The 20,627-nt window shown below is 39.9% G+C and overlaps 1 protein-coding gene across 1 annotated transcript in view; it reads right to left on the bottom strand.

Moving 5' to 3' along the window:
- The window catches only part of LOC134226191 (alkyldihydroxyacetonephosphate synthase), a 69,506-nt gene extending 57,512 nt beyond the window's left edge, over positions 1–11,994 (bottom strand). The window contains exon 1 of the mRNA XM_062706805.1: positions 11,332–11,994. Coding sequence (XP_062562789.1) covers positions 11,332–11,411 — 80 coding nt within the window. The 5' untranslated portion in view covers positions 11,412–11,994. The remainder of the gene's footprint in view (positions 1–11,331) is intronic.
- Between the last annotated feature and the right edge of the window lie 8,633 nt (positions 11,995–20,627).

The following is a 20,627-nucleotide window of genomic DNA, read 5'->3' as shown; positions in this document are numbered from 1 at the left end:
TCGAATGATTCCGAAGCAATCCGTCGAGGGATATCGAAGCAAATCGTCAGAGGAATTCCGATCGTCGAGGGATGTCGAAGCAAATCATTCAGAGATCACTAGCCAAAACGTCGAGAGACTCCAAAATAAATATTCAAGGAATTCTGAAGCAAATAGTCAAGGAATTTCGAAGCAAATCTCTGAACAACTTCGAAACAGATCTTCGAACGACTCCGGAGGAATTCCGAAGCAAATTAACGAGAGATTATGAAACAAATCTTCCATGGATTATGAAGGGTATCTCCCACAGATTCCCAAGAGTATCTCTAAACGGAATCCAGTTTGAATTCTTCTGGATTCCGGTTAGAAAACTCCGATGAATCTAATTTCTATCTAGAATCTAATCTAATTTCGAATCTAGAATTCTTTAGAGATTGCTATGAGAATTTTTCTCGGATGCTGATTGGATCTGTGGAAATTATCATGCTGTTAGGCAAGTGGAAAACTGTCACTCCAGTCCATGATGGTTGACCACATGTCTTTGACTACTGGCCTAGTATCACGATTGCTTTGATTGATATTTTAGTAGCTCTCCGTTGTTGTTCATATCAAGCTTACTTTGATGCTTTCAAATCAATTAGATATTGTCTTTTCATAATTATCAACAAGTGCAATTTCACTGCCACACAGAGATCTTTCTCAGAAATGCAAAAAAAGATCATTTGTCTTCCACTCATTTCATTATGATAGGCTGAATATGTCTTCAAACTTTTTCAGTAATTCATTATGCTATATGTTGAAAATTTATATCACTGCTAATTACTTTTCAAACCCTAGGGGGGGCTAATTTTTTTTCAGCCCCCCACCCCTTTTGGCAATTTGGTCATCTGGCAAGTGTCGCTCGGCTGAATTGGTTACTTTACCAAAAAAAAGCCGTTTAGCTGAATAGGCTATTTGGCAGAAAAAGCCGTTTGGCTGCAATGTTTGTTTTGCAGAACCAAATGACTTTTTTTTGCCAAAGGACCATTTCTACCAAACGGAATTTTCGGGCAATTTACAATTGCAGCCAAATAAACTGTTAGGGCGAACAACTTTTTCGGTCAAATTACCAATTCGGCCGAATAAGCCTTTCGGCTGTTTGTCGCTCTCCGCCAATTGTTATTTTCGATCAAACTATTTCGACCTAATACCGTTTCGGACAAACGTTTAATTCGGCCTAATGGAATTTGGCTAGATGACTTTTGGCCTAACCTGTTATTCTTGACTTTCGGCCAAACGACAGGTAGGGCCATTTGGCCGATAGACACAAGGCCGAAAGGTGTTTGGCCGAATATGTCATTTGGCCGAACAAACCATTAGGCCAACACTCATTCGGCCAACAATTTTATTTAGCTGAATTGACATACGGCCGAAAATATCGTTCGGCCGACTGGCCATTTGGCCCCAAAAGTCTTTTGGTCAAAAAGTTGTTTTGCTGAAATTGTCCTTTGTCAAAAAGGCCATTTAGCCAAAAATGTTATTTGGCCAAACCGGTGGATATTTTTCACCATATTACCCGTTCAGTAATCAACAAATGACCAAATAACATTTTCGACCAAATGGCCCTTTCTGTCAAACAATCATTTCGACCGAACGACATTTTCGGCCTTATAACCTATTCGGCCAAACGACCGTTTCAGCCAAACGACATGATAGAGAAGAGTGTTTTTCGGCCAAATTACCAATTCGCCAGTATGTCGCTTTGGTCAAAATAAATTTTTGGCCTCACTGTTATCCGTTGTATAACCGTTTCCGAATATTTTTTCAAAGAAAATTTAAAAAATCTCATGTAAATTCCAATGAATTTCCTTTGAAAATTTTGAACAATTTCAACGGCAGTTGAAATCCAATTTTTATGTTAATGTTCACATTTTGACCAATCTCCCATGGAAAATTTGAGGAATTTTCTGTGTAAATTTCGAAGAACACTTAACAGAAACTTTCCGATGATTTTCCGATCATTTCCCTGTGTAAACTTGAAACAATTTTCCTTAGAAATATCAAAGTGCTTCCTTGGAAATTCCAAAAAATTCTCAAAACTTCAAAGCAGTACCCATGGAAAATAATTTTCAAATGAATATTTTGGAGAAGCTCAAAGAATTTCCGGGAGAAGTTCATCAGATTTTTCCGTCGAAATTCAGAAGATTCTTGCGTTGAAGTCTTGAAAACATCCTGAAAAAATGCAGAAAAAATCTTCAAGAAACGGACGTAAAAAAACTCCACGCTGATTCACGCCGCCGCCGGCTAAAATGGCTTTCGGCGTGACGCCGAAAACGCCGCTGCCGCCGATTTTCGGACCGGCGCACACCTCTACTCCAGACCACAAACCATTGGCATTGTCGCCTCACAACGTACTGTTCATTAAGCACTTCCACTAACTGCGAAATTTCAAAGCCAAATAATCATTTCTGCATTCGTATATCGAGCCCCTCCTGTCAACGTCCAGCAGCCATCCCGGTCTTGTGTACGATTTCGGTGAAGAGGTCTTCCAACCACCCATGGCCACATTCCCAGTACTTTGGAAAAAAGCTTACATCATTCCACTCCATAATACTGGCAGCATCAGGAATGTGGCGAACTATCGGGGCATTTCCATACTATGCTGTTTGAGTAAAGTATTAAGAAGTTGATGCAAAACATCATTTATGCCATTGGCTCATCAATTATCTCGAGCAATCAACACGGATTCATGGGGCAGCCTTGGGGCAGACCACAACACAACTAACCTGATGTGATATGTGTCAACACTTTCAAGAGAAATGGAAAGAAGAAAGCATATCGATTCGGTATACGCACCATATCTCATACATGCTTTCTATAGAATGCGTCCAGAAAATTTTTTTGTAAGATTTCCACAGCGGCTGCTTCCCTGGAATGATCGAAACAATCTTCTTGCGTATTCTGAACGGTGCCAATTTATAGGCTTAGAACCACTATCCACCAGACGGACAAAATTGCAACGCTCATTCATCTTCGACGTCATCGAAGGGAACATCGACTGTTCTGAGATCTTTGGGCAGATACCGTTTGTTTTGTATTCGGCCGTGAATCCAAAATAAGATGGCGGAGTATTGGACCGGGGATTGGTACGGCAGGACAACGAATCCAGCAGAAGAAGGCAGGGTTTCAAACTTGTATTATATTTATTTAATAATTGATTATAGTTATAATATGATTATAATAGGCTTGCTTCCTTCCTGCTGGTGGTCTTGATTGGTTGCCGTCCAGTGTCATAATGAACCAATCAGCTGATGCGCCTGCTATTTATAGTCGACCGGCAAGCTTCTGACGCGTGACGATTTGTTTGACCGTTGTCACTGGAGCTCTTGACCACACAGCTACTATGATCAAAAAAATAGTATTTTGGGATCGTGTGTCGCATACATTCTCCCCCATTTAAATTTGGTTTTAATTTTTGATGCTGTTCTGCAAAGGTAAAGGAGCTAACTTGCTTACTGCTCGTCGATAAACGCCGGTTGTAGTTCGCACCTCAACAACTCGAACAATACCATCCTTTCATGGATGAACAGCAGTGATTCTTCCCAATTTCCATACTTGCGCTGGTTGGTTGTCTTCTGCTAATAAAACCACTGTGTTGACTTCAATATTTGGCTGTTTCTTCGTCCATTTTGCTCTTGATTGAAGTGTTGATAAATACTCTTTTGACCATCTTTTCCAAAAATGATCTCGCAGATGATTTAGATATTGCCACCTGGTCAAACGATTAGCAGGAACATCTTCATATGATGGCTTAGTTAATGATTCCATTGGTTTACCAAGAAGAAGATGCGAAGGAGATATCGGTTGTAGGTCATTTGGGTCATCCGATGAGCAATATAACGGCCGAGAATTGACAATGGACTCAATATGAGTTAACACAGTAAATAATTCTTCAAAAGTTAATGTTGCGGTTCCCAAGGTTCTTGCAAGATGTAATTTCACTACCTTTACTCCAGCTTCCCACAAACCTACAAAGTTTGGTGATCTTGGAGGAATAAATTCCCATTCGACTTCTCGTGGTAGCAGGAAATTGTCAATTTGATTTTTCACAAGCTTGTCAGTAAATAAAGTACGCAACTGACGCAACTCCTTAAATGCACCAACGAAATTAGTTCCGTTGTCTGAAAATATTTTTCGAACTGCACCTCTCCGATTGACGAACCGATCCAATGCGGCCAGGAATGCCTCTGATGTCAGGTCCGACACAAGTTCCAAATGGACAGCTTCTTTTACTGAAACTGGTCCAGCATAATCTACTCCGGTTAGCTCGAACGGTGCAGCAATGTTTACTCGGAACTCAGGTAGATTTCCCATCAATGGTTGATACATTCTTGGTTTGGTACGAAAACATTTCATGCACTTGTGAATTATTTTGCGAATGATTGAACGAGCATTTAGAATCCAGAATTGTTGACGAATGGCTGCTAATACACCGGATTGACCTTCATGGAGACGTTCCTCGTGGATTTTCTTGATCAGTAATTCTGTTACTCGGTGCTTCTGAGGAAGCAACAGCTGGTGTTTGGCATCATAAGGCAATTTCGAGTTTTGAAGACGCCCACCCACTCGTAGAAGACCATTTTCATCGATGAACGGCTGTAGTGCAGCCAGACGCTTTGGAATGTCACCACGTTTGATGCACTGAAGTTCTTCATGAAAATCGTTTTGTTGAAGAACATAGATGATGTACTTCATTGACACACGCATATCTTGTACGGTCAGCTTTAAACAGGAGCTCCTCTCTTCTTTGGTTTTTCTAACTCGACGAACAAAACGTGCGATATGAGCATATACACGCTGCAACTTATGAAATGAATCATAGCGGTCGAAATTGGTTTCAGGCAGCTTCATTATTGGATTTGCGATGACAACATCCTTCAGCTCAGGAATTATGTTTTCGGGTATATCTTCTATAGGTTCTGTTTTGTAATTAGCTTCACGAAGGAAGTTTGGACCGTTCCACCACAGCTGGTTTTTGCTTAATAAGGCTGGCCTCATTCCACGGGATACGACGTCCGCTGGGTTTTGATCCGTTTTAATATAGTTCCAATGGTAATGCTTGGTCAACTTATTGATTTCAGCTAATACCTGCACGATTTCGAACGAATACCTGCAGTCGATCCAAAGGTTTCTTCATCCAAGCCAGGGCTATTTGACTGTCGGACCATAACTTGATTTCATGGATATTTAATTTCAAAATAGGAACTACCTTGTCTACTAACTTGGCTAGCAATAAATTGGCACACAGTTCTAATCTTGGAATAGTTATTTCATGAAGAGGAGCTACTTTTGATTTACTGCATAAAGATGAGACTCTGCAGATCCGTTCTTTCGAATGCAACGAAGGTAGATACAGACGCCATATGCAGATTTGGAGGCATCTGCAAAACCGTGAATCTCCATTGTTTCTGTTTCAAGAAAAACGACACATCTTGGAATCTTGAAATTATTGAGTTGACTTAATGCTGCTTTGAACTCCATCCAATGCTTCAATAAATCGCCTTCCACAGTATCATCCCAATCAATTTGTGTAGCCCAAACTTTCTGCATGATTATTTTTGCTTCTACGATCACAGGTGATACTAGGCCCAAAGGATCGAATATCTTCGCTATTTGAGACAGTACCCGTCGCTTTGTCACGTTGTCTTTATCGTCTGTTGGCTCAAATGACTTATTAAATAGAAACAGATCTTTCTTCGGGTCCCATAGCAGTCCCAAAGTCTTGATTACTTCATTTGCGCTCAAGTCTTGTATAGTAACCAGAGATTCTCGATCTTCGTCAGGTACTCCTTCAAGCACAGCACCGGAGTTGGAACACCATTTTCGAATCGGAAATCCACCCTTCAGCATTAGCGCTTCTAGGTCACAACGTAATTTTTTGGTTGCTTCAATTGAATTTGAGCCGGTTAAAAAATCATCCATATAAGAATCGGTCAAGATCACTTCTGCTGTTTCCGGATAATTCTCTCTCTCGTCGTGGGCTAACTGAAAAAGTGCCCTTACAGCTAGAAACGAAGCTGCTGATGTTCCATAAGTAACGGTTGAAAGCTCCAATACCTTTAACTCTTCCGATGGGGAACATCTCCAAAATATTCTCTGGTAACGTGTTTGGGAAGGATCGATGAGAATTTGTCGGTACATTTTGTAACGTCCACAGAAAAGGCATAAACATGAGTCCTAAATCGTAGTACGATGCTGAACAGGTCACTTTGGCTGCTAGTTCCTGTCATCAATACGTCATTCAAAGAAAATTCACTTGTTTTTGCTGTCGCGTCAAACACTACTCGCAACTTGGTGCTGCTACTGGATGGTTTGAGGACACAATGATGTGGAAGATAATATGTTTGAAGACCAGGGGAATCTTCTTCTTCTCTCACTTCTCGGCAATGGTTTAATAGTCGATATTCATTGATAAATTCAGCATATTGAGTCATCAAATCTGGATTGCGCGCCAGTCGTTTCTCCAATAACAGAAATCGTTTCAATGCTAGCGATCTGGAACTTCCTAATTGTTGAACTGTTTCACGAAAGGGTAGCTGGACTACGAATCGTCCATCTTTGTTTCGACGATAGGTTCGTTGGAAATGTTCTTCAAATTGTTCTTGTTCATTAGTATTATTGTCTGGTTCAGTGCTATCTTCTTGATGAAAGAATCGCTGTAAACACGCTTCTAGTCCGTCGGTCACAGCCAAATTTGCACATACTGGAAAATCTTCCTCTGTTTCTTCGAGTGAACCAGCTACAACCCATCCGAACTTTGTTTCGTACAAGGTAGGTAGATTATCTGCAAGCTTGATCTGGCCTTGTTTCAGAATATTGAAGAAATGTTCGGCTCCAATCAGCATTTCAACTTCACGGGATTTATTGAATGATGTATCAGCTAATATAACACCAGGGGGAATGTTCCATGCATCTACTTGAACATTTGCTGATGGAACGGAACCAGTTACCTTTGGCGTGACGAGGCAATCAACGTAGGCAGAGAAATTGTTATAGCTGGACGTCATTCTCACCACCACTCGATGGCGTATATGGGATTTCGCACCTCCTACACCAATAACGGGAACGTTAGCCGGTTGTTTCGGAATATTCAATTTCTTCATCAAAGATTCCGATAACAGATTAATTTGAGATCCTGAATCTAACAATGCTCGAACTTGATATGCTTCGCCACTCTTGGACATAATATTCACCATAGCTGTCATCAGAAAAACTTGCTTGACTGGTGGACGGAACATACTGGAACAAGATGCAGTTACAGGCCTCTCCGTGCTGGTTGCACTAGATCTGTTTCGGTTGATGCTGCTGGTATATTAGTTCTTACTTCCGGCTTGTCGCGTCGCTCGAAATGAACTAAAGTGTGATGCTTCTTGGAACACTTTCCACATGATTTGTCACTAGGACATGTTGCACTACGATGGCCCTTTCTTAAACAGTTGAAGCAAAGATGTATCTCCTTCAGCTTATCTTGACGCTGCTCTACAGTCATCTTCTGGAATGTCGGACATTTGAAATTCTGATGTTTACCGGAACAAAATCGCACGCATATTCGGATGTTGCTGTCGCAGCATGTGACGATCTAGAAGGTCCAGATTTGAAGTTCGAAGCTTTGAAATTTGACGTCTTTGTAGCAAGAATCGTGGGTTCGCAACGTTCCAAAATCACGCACCGCTGCTTCAGGAATTCGACCATCTGCTCATATTCTGGAAGTTCGGTTTGGTTGATAGATGCTTCCCAAAGTTCGTGGGTTTGGTCGTCCAAGGCACGTGTTAGTAGGGTCACCACAAACAGTTGAGATACTCCTGTCAAACGTTGATTTAGTTTTGAAGATTGTCCACATGACGGGTGCATTCATCGATGAGATTTCGGAGATCTTTCGACGACTTTCTTGAAACCTTCTTCATATTCAGTAGAGCAAGAATATGTGATTCAATTATCAGCCTTTGGTTTCCAAAACGTTCTTCCAAAATGTCCCAAGCTCGAGCGTAATTATTGTTTTGAATTGTTTCTAAATCTATTACACCTTCTGCATCACACTTCAATGAATTCTCCAAATGATACAACTTGACTGCATCAGAATCGTTTGATCGTTGCATTATGTCTTGAAACATTGACTTGAAACGTGGCCATGATTCGTAACGACCATCAAAGGTTGGCAAGGGCGTACGGAACGATTGAGCTTGAATGATAACAGGTTGATTTGAGGATTGATTTACTGAAGCTGAAGTCGCAGGCATAGGTACGGGCAATGTTGCTCGGGTTTCTTTCTCGAATGCTTCGATCATCGTTTCTATTTTGATAAGGGTTTCGTTGTAAAGAGTTTCAAATTCAATGTACTTCTCTTCCTGACTAGTAACATTTTCTTCTTCAACGACGGCAACAATGGCATCATGGATATCGTTATATTCTTGATAAATCACCTGCAGGCTCTTGGAATGAACCCGCAGAAGAGGAAGTGACAGCCTTCTGTCTTCATTTTCTGCTGTGACCAAGAAATTGAAAATTCGCGTGACCTTTGCTTTCACTTGACCACGTTTCTGGATTAACAGTTTCACATCTTCCGGATTTTCCGGGTTTCTACGGGGTGTAGTACGGGACAACATCATCTTGGGTGGAATTATTCAATGGAACATTTGGCGTTTCACAAGAATCGCTTCACAAGTTATACGGCCGAACTGCAGTTAAATCGGTGGAAAACACGCGCGAAATATCCGTTTAACAACAGCTCGCCAGTCCAGGATCCGGTTCGAAGGACCAATGTTTTGTATTCGGCCGTGAATCCAAAATAAGATGGCGGAGTATTGGACCGAGGATTGGTACGGCAGGACAACGAATCCAGCAGAAGAAGGCAGGGTTTCAAACTTGTATTATATTTATTTAATAATTGATTATAGTTATAATATGATTATAATAGGCTTGCTTCCTTCCTGCTGGTGGTCTTGATTGGTTGCCGTCCAGTGTCATAATGAACCAACTGCTATTTTGTCTACAATCCCGCTGGGATGTCTTCGAGGATTTCGGTAGGATTTTGTGAATTTTTAATAATAAATCATCATTTTAGGATTACAACTAATATACTTTTACGATGTTCTTCCTAATTTTTTTTTGATTCTTTGAGAGGAATCCTAGATCGCTGACAGGTATCTAAAAAATATTTTCGTACAGCCGAGTTGCTGAATGATATGTAATTAATAAAAAAAAATATAATATTTATAAACAAAAAACAGGCAAAAAACTGAGACATTGAATTTGATGAATGTCATAAAATAACTGGTCTCCATGCCTTAGAAGTGAGATTTAGAATAAATGACCTTGTGTGGCTAATGAAAATTATTGCTTCTATATGATATTCTTGAAAAAAAAAATGGATTGACTAGATTGTGATGAGTACCCCAGCACATATCGTTGTATCAGCAGAAAAAAATTGGTCAAAACTTGTTTCTTGATTAGAGGTGATGTAATATGTGTGCACTTCATCGACACGCACATTTTTTAGCTTCTTATCTATCGTTCGATTTATCAAAGTGACTTGTAGCTTTGCAGATTACACATGTAATCTAAATTTCTCCACTCGTGTCCCACTTTCGGTCGACCAGGTTGTCATATCCTATGTGGGTACTTGGATGAGTCGAGCAAAACTTGATTAAAGTGGATGCGCATTAGACCGCTAGTTCAAATATGTCTGATAAATCTGCCATAGGTACTACACCCGATTCTTTTTTTTTACACGGTGGTTGCGTTCCATGTAAAAAAAAAGTTTTCAGTTCAAAATTTGAAAATCCGTAAAAAAAAAGTTTTATGATTTCTCGACGAATCATGCAAAATGGAGTACATTGCGAAAATTTTGTATAAGATTTTTTTACACGGCCGTGTAAAAACAGAATCGGGTGTACTAGCCTAATACCCGACAAAAACAAGATTGTTTTTGTTATTTTCTACTTGGGGTAACACCTAGCTGGGTAAAAAAACCTTTCAAGCGTAAATTATTTTTATGCTCTGATTTAATGCTACTAGCTGGAATGGAGTAAAGTGGTTCAATTTTTTTTTCGTTCTGATAAAATTTTATGACTGTTGCAGCTGCCAGAGAAAGTATAGTTTAGGTATTGTAGTTGAATGAGAAGATTTGAATGTACGTATAATATCCATCAAATAGTACATCATCTTCTTCTTCTTCTTATTGAAATTACATCCCCACCACTGGGACAGAGCCGCCTCGCAGCTTAGTGTTCATTAAGCACTTCCACAGTTATTAACTGCGAGGTTTCTAAGCCAGGTTACCATTTTTGCATTCGTATATCATGAGGCTAACACGATGATACTTTTATGCCCAGGGAAGTCGAGACAATTTCCAATCCGAAAATTGCCTAGACCGGCACCGGGAATCGAACCCATGATCTTGATCTCAGCATGATCTTGCTTTGTAGCCGCGCGTCTTACCGCACGGCTAAGGAGGACCCGTACATCAAGTTTGTTAAAAAATGTTGGGTTGATCAATTGCATAAGCAAAATTAAAATAATATAAGTTGGAATAAAATAATTCTAATAGTTTTGTTAACACATTGAATTTTAAAATTTCACATTTGCAGTACTAAAAATTGATCACGTGAGCAATACAATTTCAGAAAATAATCATTATTGTGGATCACACTTATAAAAACATATTTTCTATTTTAATTCTGTATTGATAACATTAAAACTCGCTGATTCTATTATGAAAATATGACGAAATCCGCCAATTCTAAGGTGTTAGAAGTTTCTACGGAAAAAATAGACTAAATGGCGCTGTAGCTTTTGAATCTTCTTCATTAATAACATTTACAATCTTTATTTATTTCTCCTCCAGGATGACAGCACCCATCCATTTTTCAACGCGTAGAAATAGTCTTAGGAAATACTTGCTTTCGGTTACAAATTTCAAAACGCGCGACAAACAGTAAATCACAGCAAATCTAGTACCAAACAATCGTTTTTAAAATGATCCAATACGAAATATGAAGGTGAACAAAAAAACAAAAACGCATGACGGTCGGAGACGTCTTGGCGGCATAAATTTCACGCAACGCTGCAACTATAATATAACAAACACTAAACTCTAATCGTGTGCGAGTAACTTAAACCAATAACCCATTTTTTGCGATGTTGCGTAGAACACTTCAATTTCACTCTGCAGTTCGCACATCAACCCCAAATCTACCACATATTGGGAACCACTGACCAAACTTTATACTCTCCGTCACGCACCTCCAGTATTATCGAATAGCATGCAATTAGTGGCGATATTTAAATTCTCGTGCGTGCAACTTCTTCACTTACCGCTGCTTGGGAATGGCACTAACGATCTTCTTTCCCGCTTTCGGATCTATCTTGACCGACCTCTTCCCGTGATTCGTCATGGTGCGCTGCTGTTGGTATCCTCACCCTCTCGGCGGCACGACACCCTTCTATAGTGACGACAAGTGGGCCCTCTCTCACGAAAACTCGTCACGGGCCGCCGTAGCACACTACTGGGTTAGATTGTATGCGAGAAAGAGTATTGATTTTTCCGCCTTTCCGATTTTTCTTTCGCTTTCGCCGAAAATTGAAAATTCCGATTTTTTCGATTGCAGGCTCGGTTCAAAGCCACTTTCTTGAATGGTCTTATTGTTAAAATGTAAGTTGGATGGCACTGTTTGGTTGGGGCTCGGTTCACTATCCGTTCAGCTCGATTATACAGATGTCCGGCGACACGACAGTGATCTAATTAAATAATTAAGAACATCGCACATTTCTGTCTGGAGTCGACTGTCGCTCTACTTTCTCATGCAATCGATTGCGAACTGAATATTACAAAGTTCTACATTTAATATCAGAACTAGACTTTCAAAACTTCACTACAAAATCGCGTTTCAAACTTGCGGCACACTCCAGAGTCCGTGTGCAAACCACCCGGTGATAAGACAGGAGTCGAATCAATCCCAACCGAACGATATCCCTATAAGCGACAGACTGAAGCCAACGACAGACTGTTCTGGCGGAAAAAGAGGGTGGCTAATTCGCGCTGCACCGTGGGGTGCTTTGACAATGTAGCTGGCGCGAATTCACAAATGTAGAGGACGAGATTGTACCAGTTTACCCCACGGTGTGAAGTTTACGATTATTTTCAGAGTTGCTCGTACTGTGGTTGAATAAAAGTTTCAATCATCAATATTTTTTAAAGTAGATGTTTTGTTTTTCTTTCATCGCGAATACAATGTCCTAAAATGAGTTTTTTCTTCCAAAATGGAATGCATAACTAAGGTTACTGCTCTCAGACTTCATCTCATAGTTTCTATGTTCATGCATTAGAAACAAAGCAATGAAAACGAATTTGATTTGTTTCTTATTTTTGTGATTTTTTCAGCAGTGAGCACGCATGTTAGTGAAAAGAAGCGATGAAATTGGGGTTGAATTTCTTTTCACGATGAGATAAAGATATGATTAGAAATGGTGCTAAATGAATTGTAAAACAAATGTTCAACTTGTCCGGTTTCATGGCCGTGACGTGACCTTCCTCCCAAAGGGTAGCCAGAGGAGGTAAGGCAGGGCCGTGGCCCTTCGCTAATTGGTGGAAAGATTGAACGGATTACTGAAATAAAAGCGCAAAAGCATGTGCACATTATGATTTAATCATGATCAGAATTAAGTTGTTGAATTAAAAAAAAAATAAAAAAAAAAAAAAAAAACATTTGGGGATGCAGGATCCAAAATATATGAAAGTTCCAAGGAAGCTGATACATATCGGATTTCCAGAATTCTCCTTGGAATGTTTGAAGTATTTTTGGAATAGCATTAGCATTAAATTCACTATAATTCAATATATTTTGATATTACCAGATAATTTTTCCAGTCTTAATGTTTCCAGCATTTCTAGAATAGGTAGGTATATATTTTTTTAAATCCTAAGTCAATCTTCATAAAACTTTTTTTTGTGATGCTCGAAGTTGTATCGTTCTTTGAAGCATTAAAAGTTTTCTCTAGGATACCAAAATTAAGATTTAACTTTGAAAACGAAAGATCAGTTAGAGATTTTGATAATGTTCTTCTGAAAATCAGTATTCCCCACAAAACTAATGCTTTTATAAAATCACGCTCATCTAAATCGAATACTGTGATTTAGTCAAAATGATGATTTTCAGCAAAATAATAACAAACATTTAATAATAACAAAAACAAATAAATTCTCCACGAAAAGGTCATTGAGCTTTTGCATCGACTACAAAGCAGTCGGATTTCAAATCCTGAGACGATAAGTTCCTTAGTGGGTCCAGTCCAAGATATTTTGCTAAATTATGGCTGGTTTCATGTTGTGTCATAAGCTTGACCAAATCCAGGGTTCATTAGGTTGCATTTGCCTAGTTACAAATTGACAATTTTGGTCATATCAATTTTTTTCCGAAAACTTTGTGTTTTTTGTGCAATAATTGTAGATTGTTATCACAGAAGCGCAGAGCCTGATTTTGGGGAGTACAGGGAGACCGTGGCCTCAGACCCCCAAAAACCTTATGTACCAAAATCAACATTTTTCGTACATATAGGGGCCCCGAAAAATGTCGGCCCGGGGCCTTCTTCCTGCAAAATCCCTGCAGAAGGGCAAGAGTTTGTGCCGCTGCAAGTGTATGCTGCTACCAAATCTCCAACATGGAATGATGTTTGACAAAAACAAATGCAAATAAAATGCCAAAAGGTGGGAATGGTACCGGATATGGCCATTTTTGAATGTCAGATGATTAAATGCTAAAAACGTTAGTTTAAAATGCAGTGAACAGTGTGAGAGGGCTGCAAAATAGTGGGTTGACATAAAGGAAGGAGCGCCCAACATTGCTCTGGTCCCACAAGTTCCTATCTCACGCTTCCACGGGCCGTCCGATGACAAAATACCGCCAGCTAAGGGTTATGTACTTAGCTGGTAGTGCATCCTGGGCACAGTTGTCCTTCTGACATCAGCTAGAGTGAGAAAATACGCCTCGAGGGTCTGTTCACCAAGAGGTGCGGCTCAAACAGCGTCTGCCTAGTACCCAGCGGCTGATTAACAAAATGCTGTATCGCGTCGGCTATACCTAGAGTGGCAGCCCCAATAACGCGATGTAGGTAACGCGACCCCGGTAAGGTAGCATACTGAAGCCTCTCAAATCGAAAAAGAGAACGTTATTTTTGGCAACCGACACGGAAACGAAATAAGGACTATGATTGGAAACTCGATACCTGTAATGTCAGGACCCTAAATGAACCTGGACGAGTGAGTCTTCTGGCTCGTGAACTGCAGAAGGTTGGAGTGAACGTGACCGCTATTCAAGAAGTCCGATGGCTTAGATCTGGAGAACGTGAATTCCGAACCGTGGACCCCACTACCCCACATGTATAACATCTATCACAGTGGCGGTGAAGCATGAGCATGGAGTTGGTTTCGTAGTGATGGGCAAGCAGATGAAGCGAGTAATGAGGTGGAAACCCATTAGTGAACGAATCTGTGCTTTGAGGATACGGGGCAAAATCTTGAACGTTTACGCACCGACAAACGATAAATCCGACGACGTGAAGGAGACGCTTTATGAATGTCTTTATAAAACCAATGGAGAGTGCCCAAAGCATGTCATGAAAATTGTTATCGGTGACGTTACCGACCTGGGCAAAGAGGATTTTTTCCATGTTCTAGTGGATGGGCACCATTTCTCGGATGTTATGGATGTGCGGACATTCAGAGGTCTGAACATTGACTCTACCTCGTTGTCATTAAAATTCGACCACGGTTGTTAACTGTATCTAACGAAAGACCACAGCGAACGATGCGTTACAATATCCAGCGATTGTCGTCGGAAAGAGTATCGACTGAGTACCGCCAGAAGCAAGACGAACGAATAAATGCAATCAACACTAGCGACAACATCAACGATCTATGGGAGTCGACCCATGGAGCAGTGAGCACAACAGCACGAGAAGTGGTAGGCACTGCACAGAGGCGACCCAGGACGGGTTGGTTCGATGTGGAGTGCCAGAGAGTGTCAGACGAGAAGAACGTTGCAAGAAGTCGGATGTTGCTGTCAGGTACCCGATCGAATAGAGATCGGTACAAGGAAGCAAGAGCAGCCGAAAACGAACCCACCACAGGAAGAAAAAAGAATGTGAGGAACATGTGATTAGCGAGGCGCAGGTAAAAATCAAGCAGAACGAAGCAGCGGAGGTTCTATGAGTCTGTCAATGGCGTGCGGAGATCGTCATGTGCAACGACCAACAAGAGAATTTGCTGACAGATAAAACCGAAGTGGCTGCCAGTTGGAACCAATACTACGAGACTTTGTTGAATAGTGGAAGTGACGGTGCATCGGTGAGCAGAATAAATATTGGCGAAGATGGACAAGCTGTGGAGTCGCCTACAATAGATGAGGTTAAAAAAGCTGTTAAAGAGCTGAAAAACAATAAGGCTGCGGGGAAGGACCAGCTCCCGACTGAACTTCTTAAACATGGTAGTGAACAGTTTTATGAAGTTCTGCATCATGTTATGTCGAAAATATGGGAAGACGAGGAAATGCCTGCTAGCTGGTTGGACGGCCTCATTTGCCCGCTCTTAAGGAATGGCACAGGCTGGAGTGCGCCAATTACCGAGGAATAACCCTCCTTAAATCAGCGTACAAGCTATGTTCCGTATTCTGTTCAACATATTGAGACCGCTTGTAGAGTCTTTCGTCGGCGAATATCAAGCTGGTTTTCGTGAGGGCCGATCAACGACGGGTCAAATGTTTTTCCTGAGACAAATCCTTGATAAATTCCGGGAGTACAACTTGCAGACACATCATCTGTTTATTGATTTCAAGGCGGCGTACGATTCAGTGAAGCGGAATGAATTATGGCAAATTATGTTAGAACATGGATTTCCGGCGAAACTGATACGGTTGATTCGTATAACGTTGGACGGATCGAAATCAAGTGTAATACTATCGACAGACATATGATTTCCGCACAATGATTTTCGTTTCACGCTGTACGCGTACAGTGGCAAGATGACACACATCTTTTCTTTCCACCGTTGTATCTATTTGTCAGCTTGTTTTGAAACTGATTCTACAGCTTTTCAAAACTATATTTTTCATCAAAATAGGGGTAAAGACGGCTTTGGCAGGTTTTCTTCTATTATTGGCAGGGGGGTTTTTGATGACCAAATTTTATGAAGTTTGGCCACAATATTCTTTGATATGCAAAGAATATTTAGGCCAAATTTGAGCAGTCATAAAAACCCCCTGACAATAATACCGTGCACGCACCTAACTTTGCGCAGCTCTAACTTTGCGCATTTTGCGGTTATTTTTGTTATACACACTTAAAAGACTATTTTCTTCTCGGTAAAATAAATTGACGAACATGATCGTAAAAGTTTATTTTAACTGATATCTCGTCAATACATATGACGTTACTGTAACTCGGCAGTCAAGTTTGCCATCGTCTCGGTAGTTCAGAGTTTGACTGAGTTTCAGCAAACCCATCTGTCAAACATTTAAGCTCTAGCGTGCTCTGTAAAATCACGTGAAGAAGCAAACGCAATGGAAAAATAGAAATTTCATCTTTGAGTTTTTGGTAAGTGCTCATTCTGATTTCAATTTTTCCTGTACGGGCAGGGCACTATAATCTGTTAAAAATTCACACAACATTTTACGTCGATTTTAACATTGGAAATAATAAAAGTCATGTCCATATTTATTTCAGCTCCAGTTGTAATTCCAACAAAAAAAACAGAGATACTTGCTGTATCTGGATGGATGAATGGAAATTACTTACCCCACATGAAGGAGTCAACAAATAAACACATTAAATACCGTTGGAATTATCAGGAACCTACTGACTTGTTCTGTTCTTTATGGAATCGTGGAACAATAACTTTAAATGGCTGCCAAAAAGTATAGGTTTCATTTAGCATTTTCGTATCGTTTTTCATTTAAAAATGACCAAAAATAAAATCTACTTTCGTATTGATTAACGCTTTTTATTTCTATTTTGATTCATCTGAAAATAAATAAAAATAATTTATCACTGAGTTTCGGCAAATTCCTTTACCGAATTGATCGGCAACGCACTACCGAACAGCACGGTAAATTTTGACAGCTGGGTAGTGTCGAACATTTTACGACCAATCGGTAATTCAAACTTTCACCGAGATTTTTACCGAGATATCAGCTGTTGGATTCTCGGCAATTTATTTTGCCGGCCTCGGCGAAAAAAATTAAGTGTGTAGAATGCGTTTAAATTGAATTTCGAAATATAATTACAACTAGTCAGCACAATATACATGGTATTATAACAGCGCATGCATTTTGCCGCTGTTAAAAGACAGATTTTTTATTTTAATAGTTGAAATTTGCACTGAAAACATTGAAAATGATCAAAATGGCGTGTTCTTAGCACAATTGGACAAGTGACGGTCTACCCGAAAAATTGTATTTTTTGTAAATTTTTACATTCGGTGACATCTTATTACACATGGATCGAATAATTATAATATTGTTGAAGCCATCTAATGAGAATTTGGTTTGTTATTTATATTTTTCGTTAAAATATGTTATGCGCAATGTTAGGAACCGTTTTTTAATACAGTGTACCTAATTTTGCGCACAACTCGTATTTCTTCGATGTTTTCAACATTTATGATATACCTCGTCGGAAAAGGGTTTGAACAGAAAAGTACTTTTGTTAGCTGTGGTCAATGTACATAAATGAGGCTGTACATACACCAACAGACGTGAAAACATACTAAATATGTCGTATCATGAGAAAATGATGCCGGGCATCCTCATTTTCTTAAATATGATCATATATGCCTACAAATGGTATGAACATGATTTGTAATAGTAGTATTAGTTGAAAAAATAAAATTTGGTTGAAATATTCTATGATAGACGCTTGCTTCGTGTTAGAAATTTTCCAAGCTATGTGCGCAAAGTTAGGCATATAATAAGGGGTCTGCTTTGAAGTTCAATGTACTATTTATTACAAACTTTTGTACCAAATTTAGTTCTCGAACATTAATATGATAATAATACAACAACATGGAAACTATTTCAGGCGGGTAGCTACTTTTTGTAAGTTGTGCGAGTTGATTAAAAATTGAATTTTCTTGACTGCGCAAAGTATGGTGCGTGCACGGTAGAACAAAGCCAAAGCCGTCATTCCCCCTATATAGAAATCATAAACTGTTACTATAGTTTTTATGAGTATTGCACAATATTTATCCATATTTTTTGAATAAATTGTGAATTCAAGTCAGCAGTTCATTCATCGATATGAACACGTCATTATTTTCCAATTCTTTGTATAGGTATTTTAGCAGAAATATGCGAGTTCTTGCAAATATTCCACAAGGCAATTATTTCTGCGGACGTTATTCATTCTATTCTATGGCACTGATCGTTTAATTCTTTTGAGCATTTTGAAGGATAAAGTCAGCATTGTTCAATTGTGTCATAGATCCTGTAAGGGACCGTATAATAATCACGTAAGCATTTTTTCTGGGTTTTACAACCTCCCTACCCCCATGTAAGATTTTTCCCATACAAATAACTTTTTATTTATGTGGAACGTAAGAAAATGGTAGACCCCCCTCCCCCCCAAAGTGCTTACGTAATTAGTATACGACCCCTAACAGGTTTATTCGGACACGGAATTCCGGGTTTTTCAAACACTTATTTACTTCGCGCTGACTACCGTTTATTTCTGCACTCCACTTTTACCACCACGAGATCCTCCTCTCCTCTCCTCTCTCCCTCTCCAAACACTACAGATCCAATTTTGAATTTGTCCAAAACGACGGTTAAAAACATTCTTTCCATCTAAAAAAGTAGATTCTGACTAATGGCAAATCAAAGAGCCCGCATCCTTCCCAATCCTTAGACATCATTCCAATTAAAACCCATGGGATCCTTGAACAAAATGTCCGAAATCACACGATACAGAACTCAAACCATTGAATATCATGCAAAAGTGACGGTAGATCTTTCCCGGAAACAACCCAAGAACTGCCAAAATCAATAGGAAGACATCTTCAGCGCGTAATTGTAGCGGCCGATACAAATATTTAAAAACAATTATGTCTCCCCCCCTCGGTTTTTTTTTGACCAAAAATCGTATTTTGAGGGGGCAACAAATTAAAATTCCATAAATTTTGAGGATTTTCAAAACATTCTTTAACAAATCCAAGGAGTTTTTTGATTTTTTTTGCATTTTAATATTTATTTTTTATTATCCCCCTCTTGACTATTCGGAGACCAGTAGGACATAATTTCAATAAAATATTTAAAACGGCCTAATGGGCTTACGAATAATTATTTTGCCGATGTTGTGAAAAATATCATCCGGAATTGCAGAAAAACGAATTTTACTCAATCAGCTTGCAAATGTTTGTTTTTATTTCATATGTCAAACGGCGTATTTGACATTTCAAAACAACAAATTATGTTCTGTTTCGTACAATACAACGGTCGCAGGGCAGGGTACGGAAATCATCGTGCTATCGCGATACCAGCGTGATTCTGGGTGACAGACATATGATTTGATGCTGTACAGTGATATTGGTATCATATATGTGTCACAAGTATAAGGGTTGCGGAGGAAATATCAACATCATTTGTTGCCTTATATGGATTGAAGAAGGGTGATGCACTCTCGAATCTACTGTTCAATATAGCGCTCGAGGGAGCGATTAGAAGAGCTGGTGTGCAAAGAAGCGGCAGCATTATCACAAGATCGCATATGCTACTGGGATTTGCGGACGATATAGATATTATTGGGATTGATCGCCGTGCCGTGGAAGAGGTTTTTGTGCCTTTTAATAGGGAGACAGCGAGGATTGGACTCACGATCAAGACCAGCAAAATTAAGTACATGGTCGCTGGCAATTAACGTGGGTTTATTAGTGGAGGTGGTAATGAAATGGTGCTGGATGATGAAAAATTTGAAGTGGTAGAATAATTTGTGTATCTTTGAACATTAGTGACGTGCGATAATGATGTTGCCCGGGAGGTGAAAAGGCGTATTGCAGCTGCAAATAGGGCTTATTACGGATTTCGTAACCAGCTTGAGTCTCGTAGTTTCCAAACGAAAACAAAATTCGAGCTGTATACTACTCTGATTCTCCCGGTGGCTTTATACGGTCATGAAACATTGGACGTTAAAGGAGGCTGATCGGAGAGCTTTCGGAGTGTTTGAGCATAAGGTGCTGCGGACAATACTCGGCGGTAAACAGGAGAATGGTCTCTGGCGACGTCGCATGAATCACAAGTTGTACCAGGTATATAAAGGGCTGGAAATTATTAAGCTTATACAACACGGCAGACTACGGTGGGCTGGACACGTTGTTCGTATGCCGGAAGAACGTCAAGCGAAGATAATATTTAGTAGAGAACCCGGAATAGGTCGAACGACGCTTTTTCTACAGGTTTTTTTTTCTCCCGTTCCCGCTGGATATGTCTCGTCCCAGCGGTGAAAACCCGGCCGTGCGGGCCCGCCATTAAAGTAGTCATACGAGGAGTGAGGCGTTCCGACCTACCGAGAATCTCCAAAAGAAAGTTTCCCTCAGTCCCGGTGGTAGTGTAGTCCCACAGACGAAGGCC

This window comes from Armigeres subalbatus, chromosome 1 (genome assembly GCF_024139115.2).
Source record: "Armigeres subalbatus isolate Guangzhou_Male chromosome 1, GZ_Asu_2, whole genome shotgun sequence".
NCBI lineage: Eukaryota > Metazoa > Arthropoda > Insecta > Diptera > Culicidae > Armigeres > Armigeres subalbatus.
Note: the sequence above shows the minus strand (reverse complement) of the source record. Positions and strands in the feature narration are given on the sequence as shown.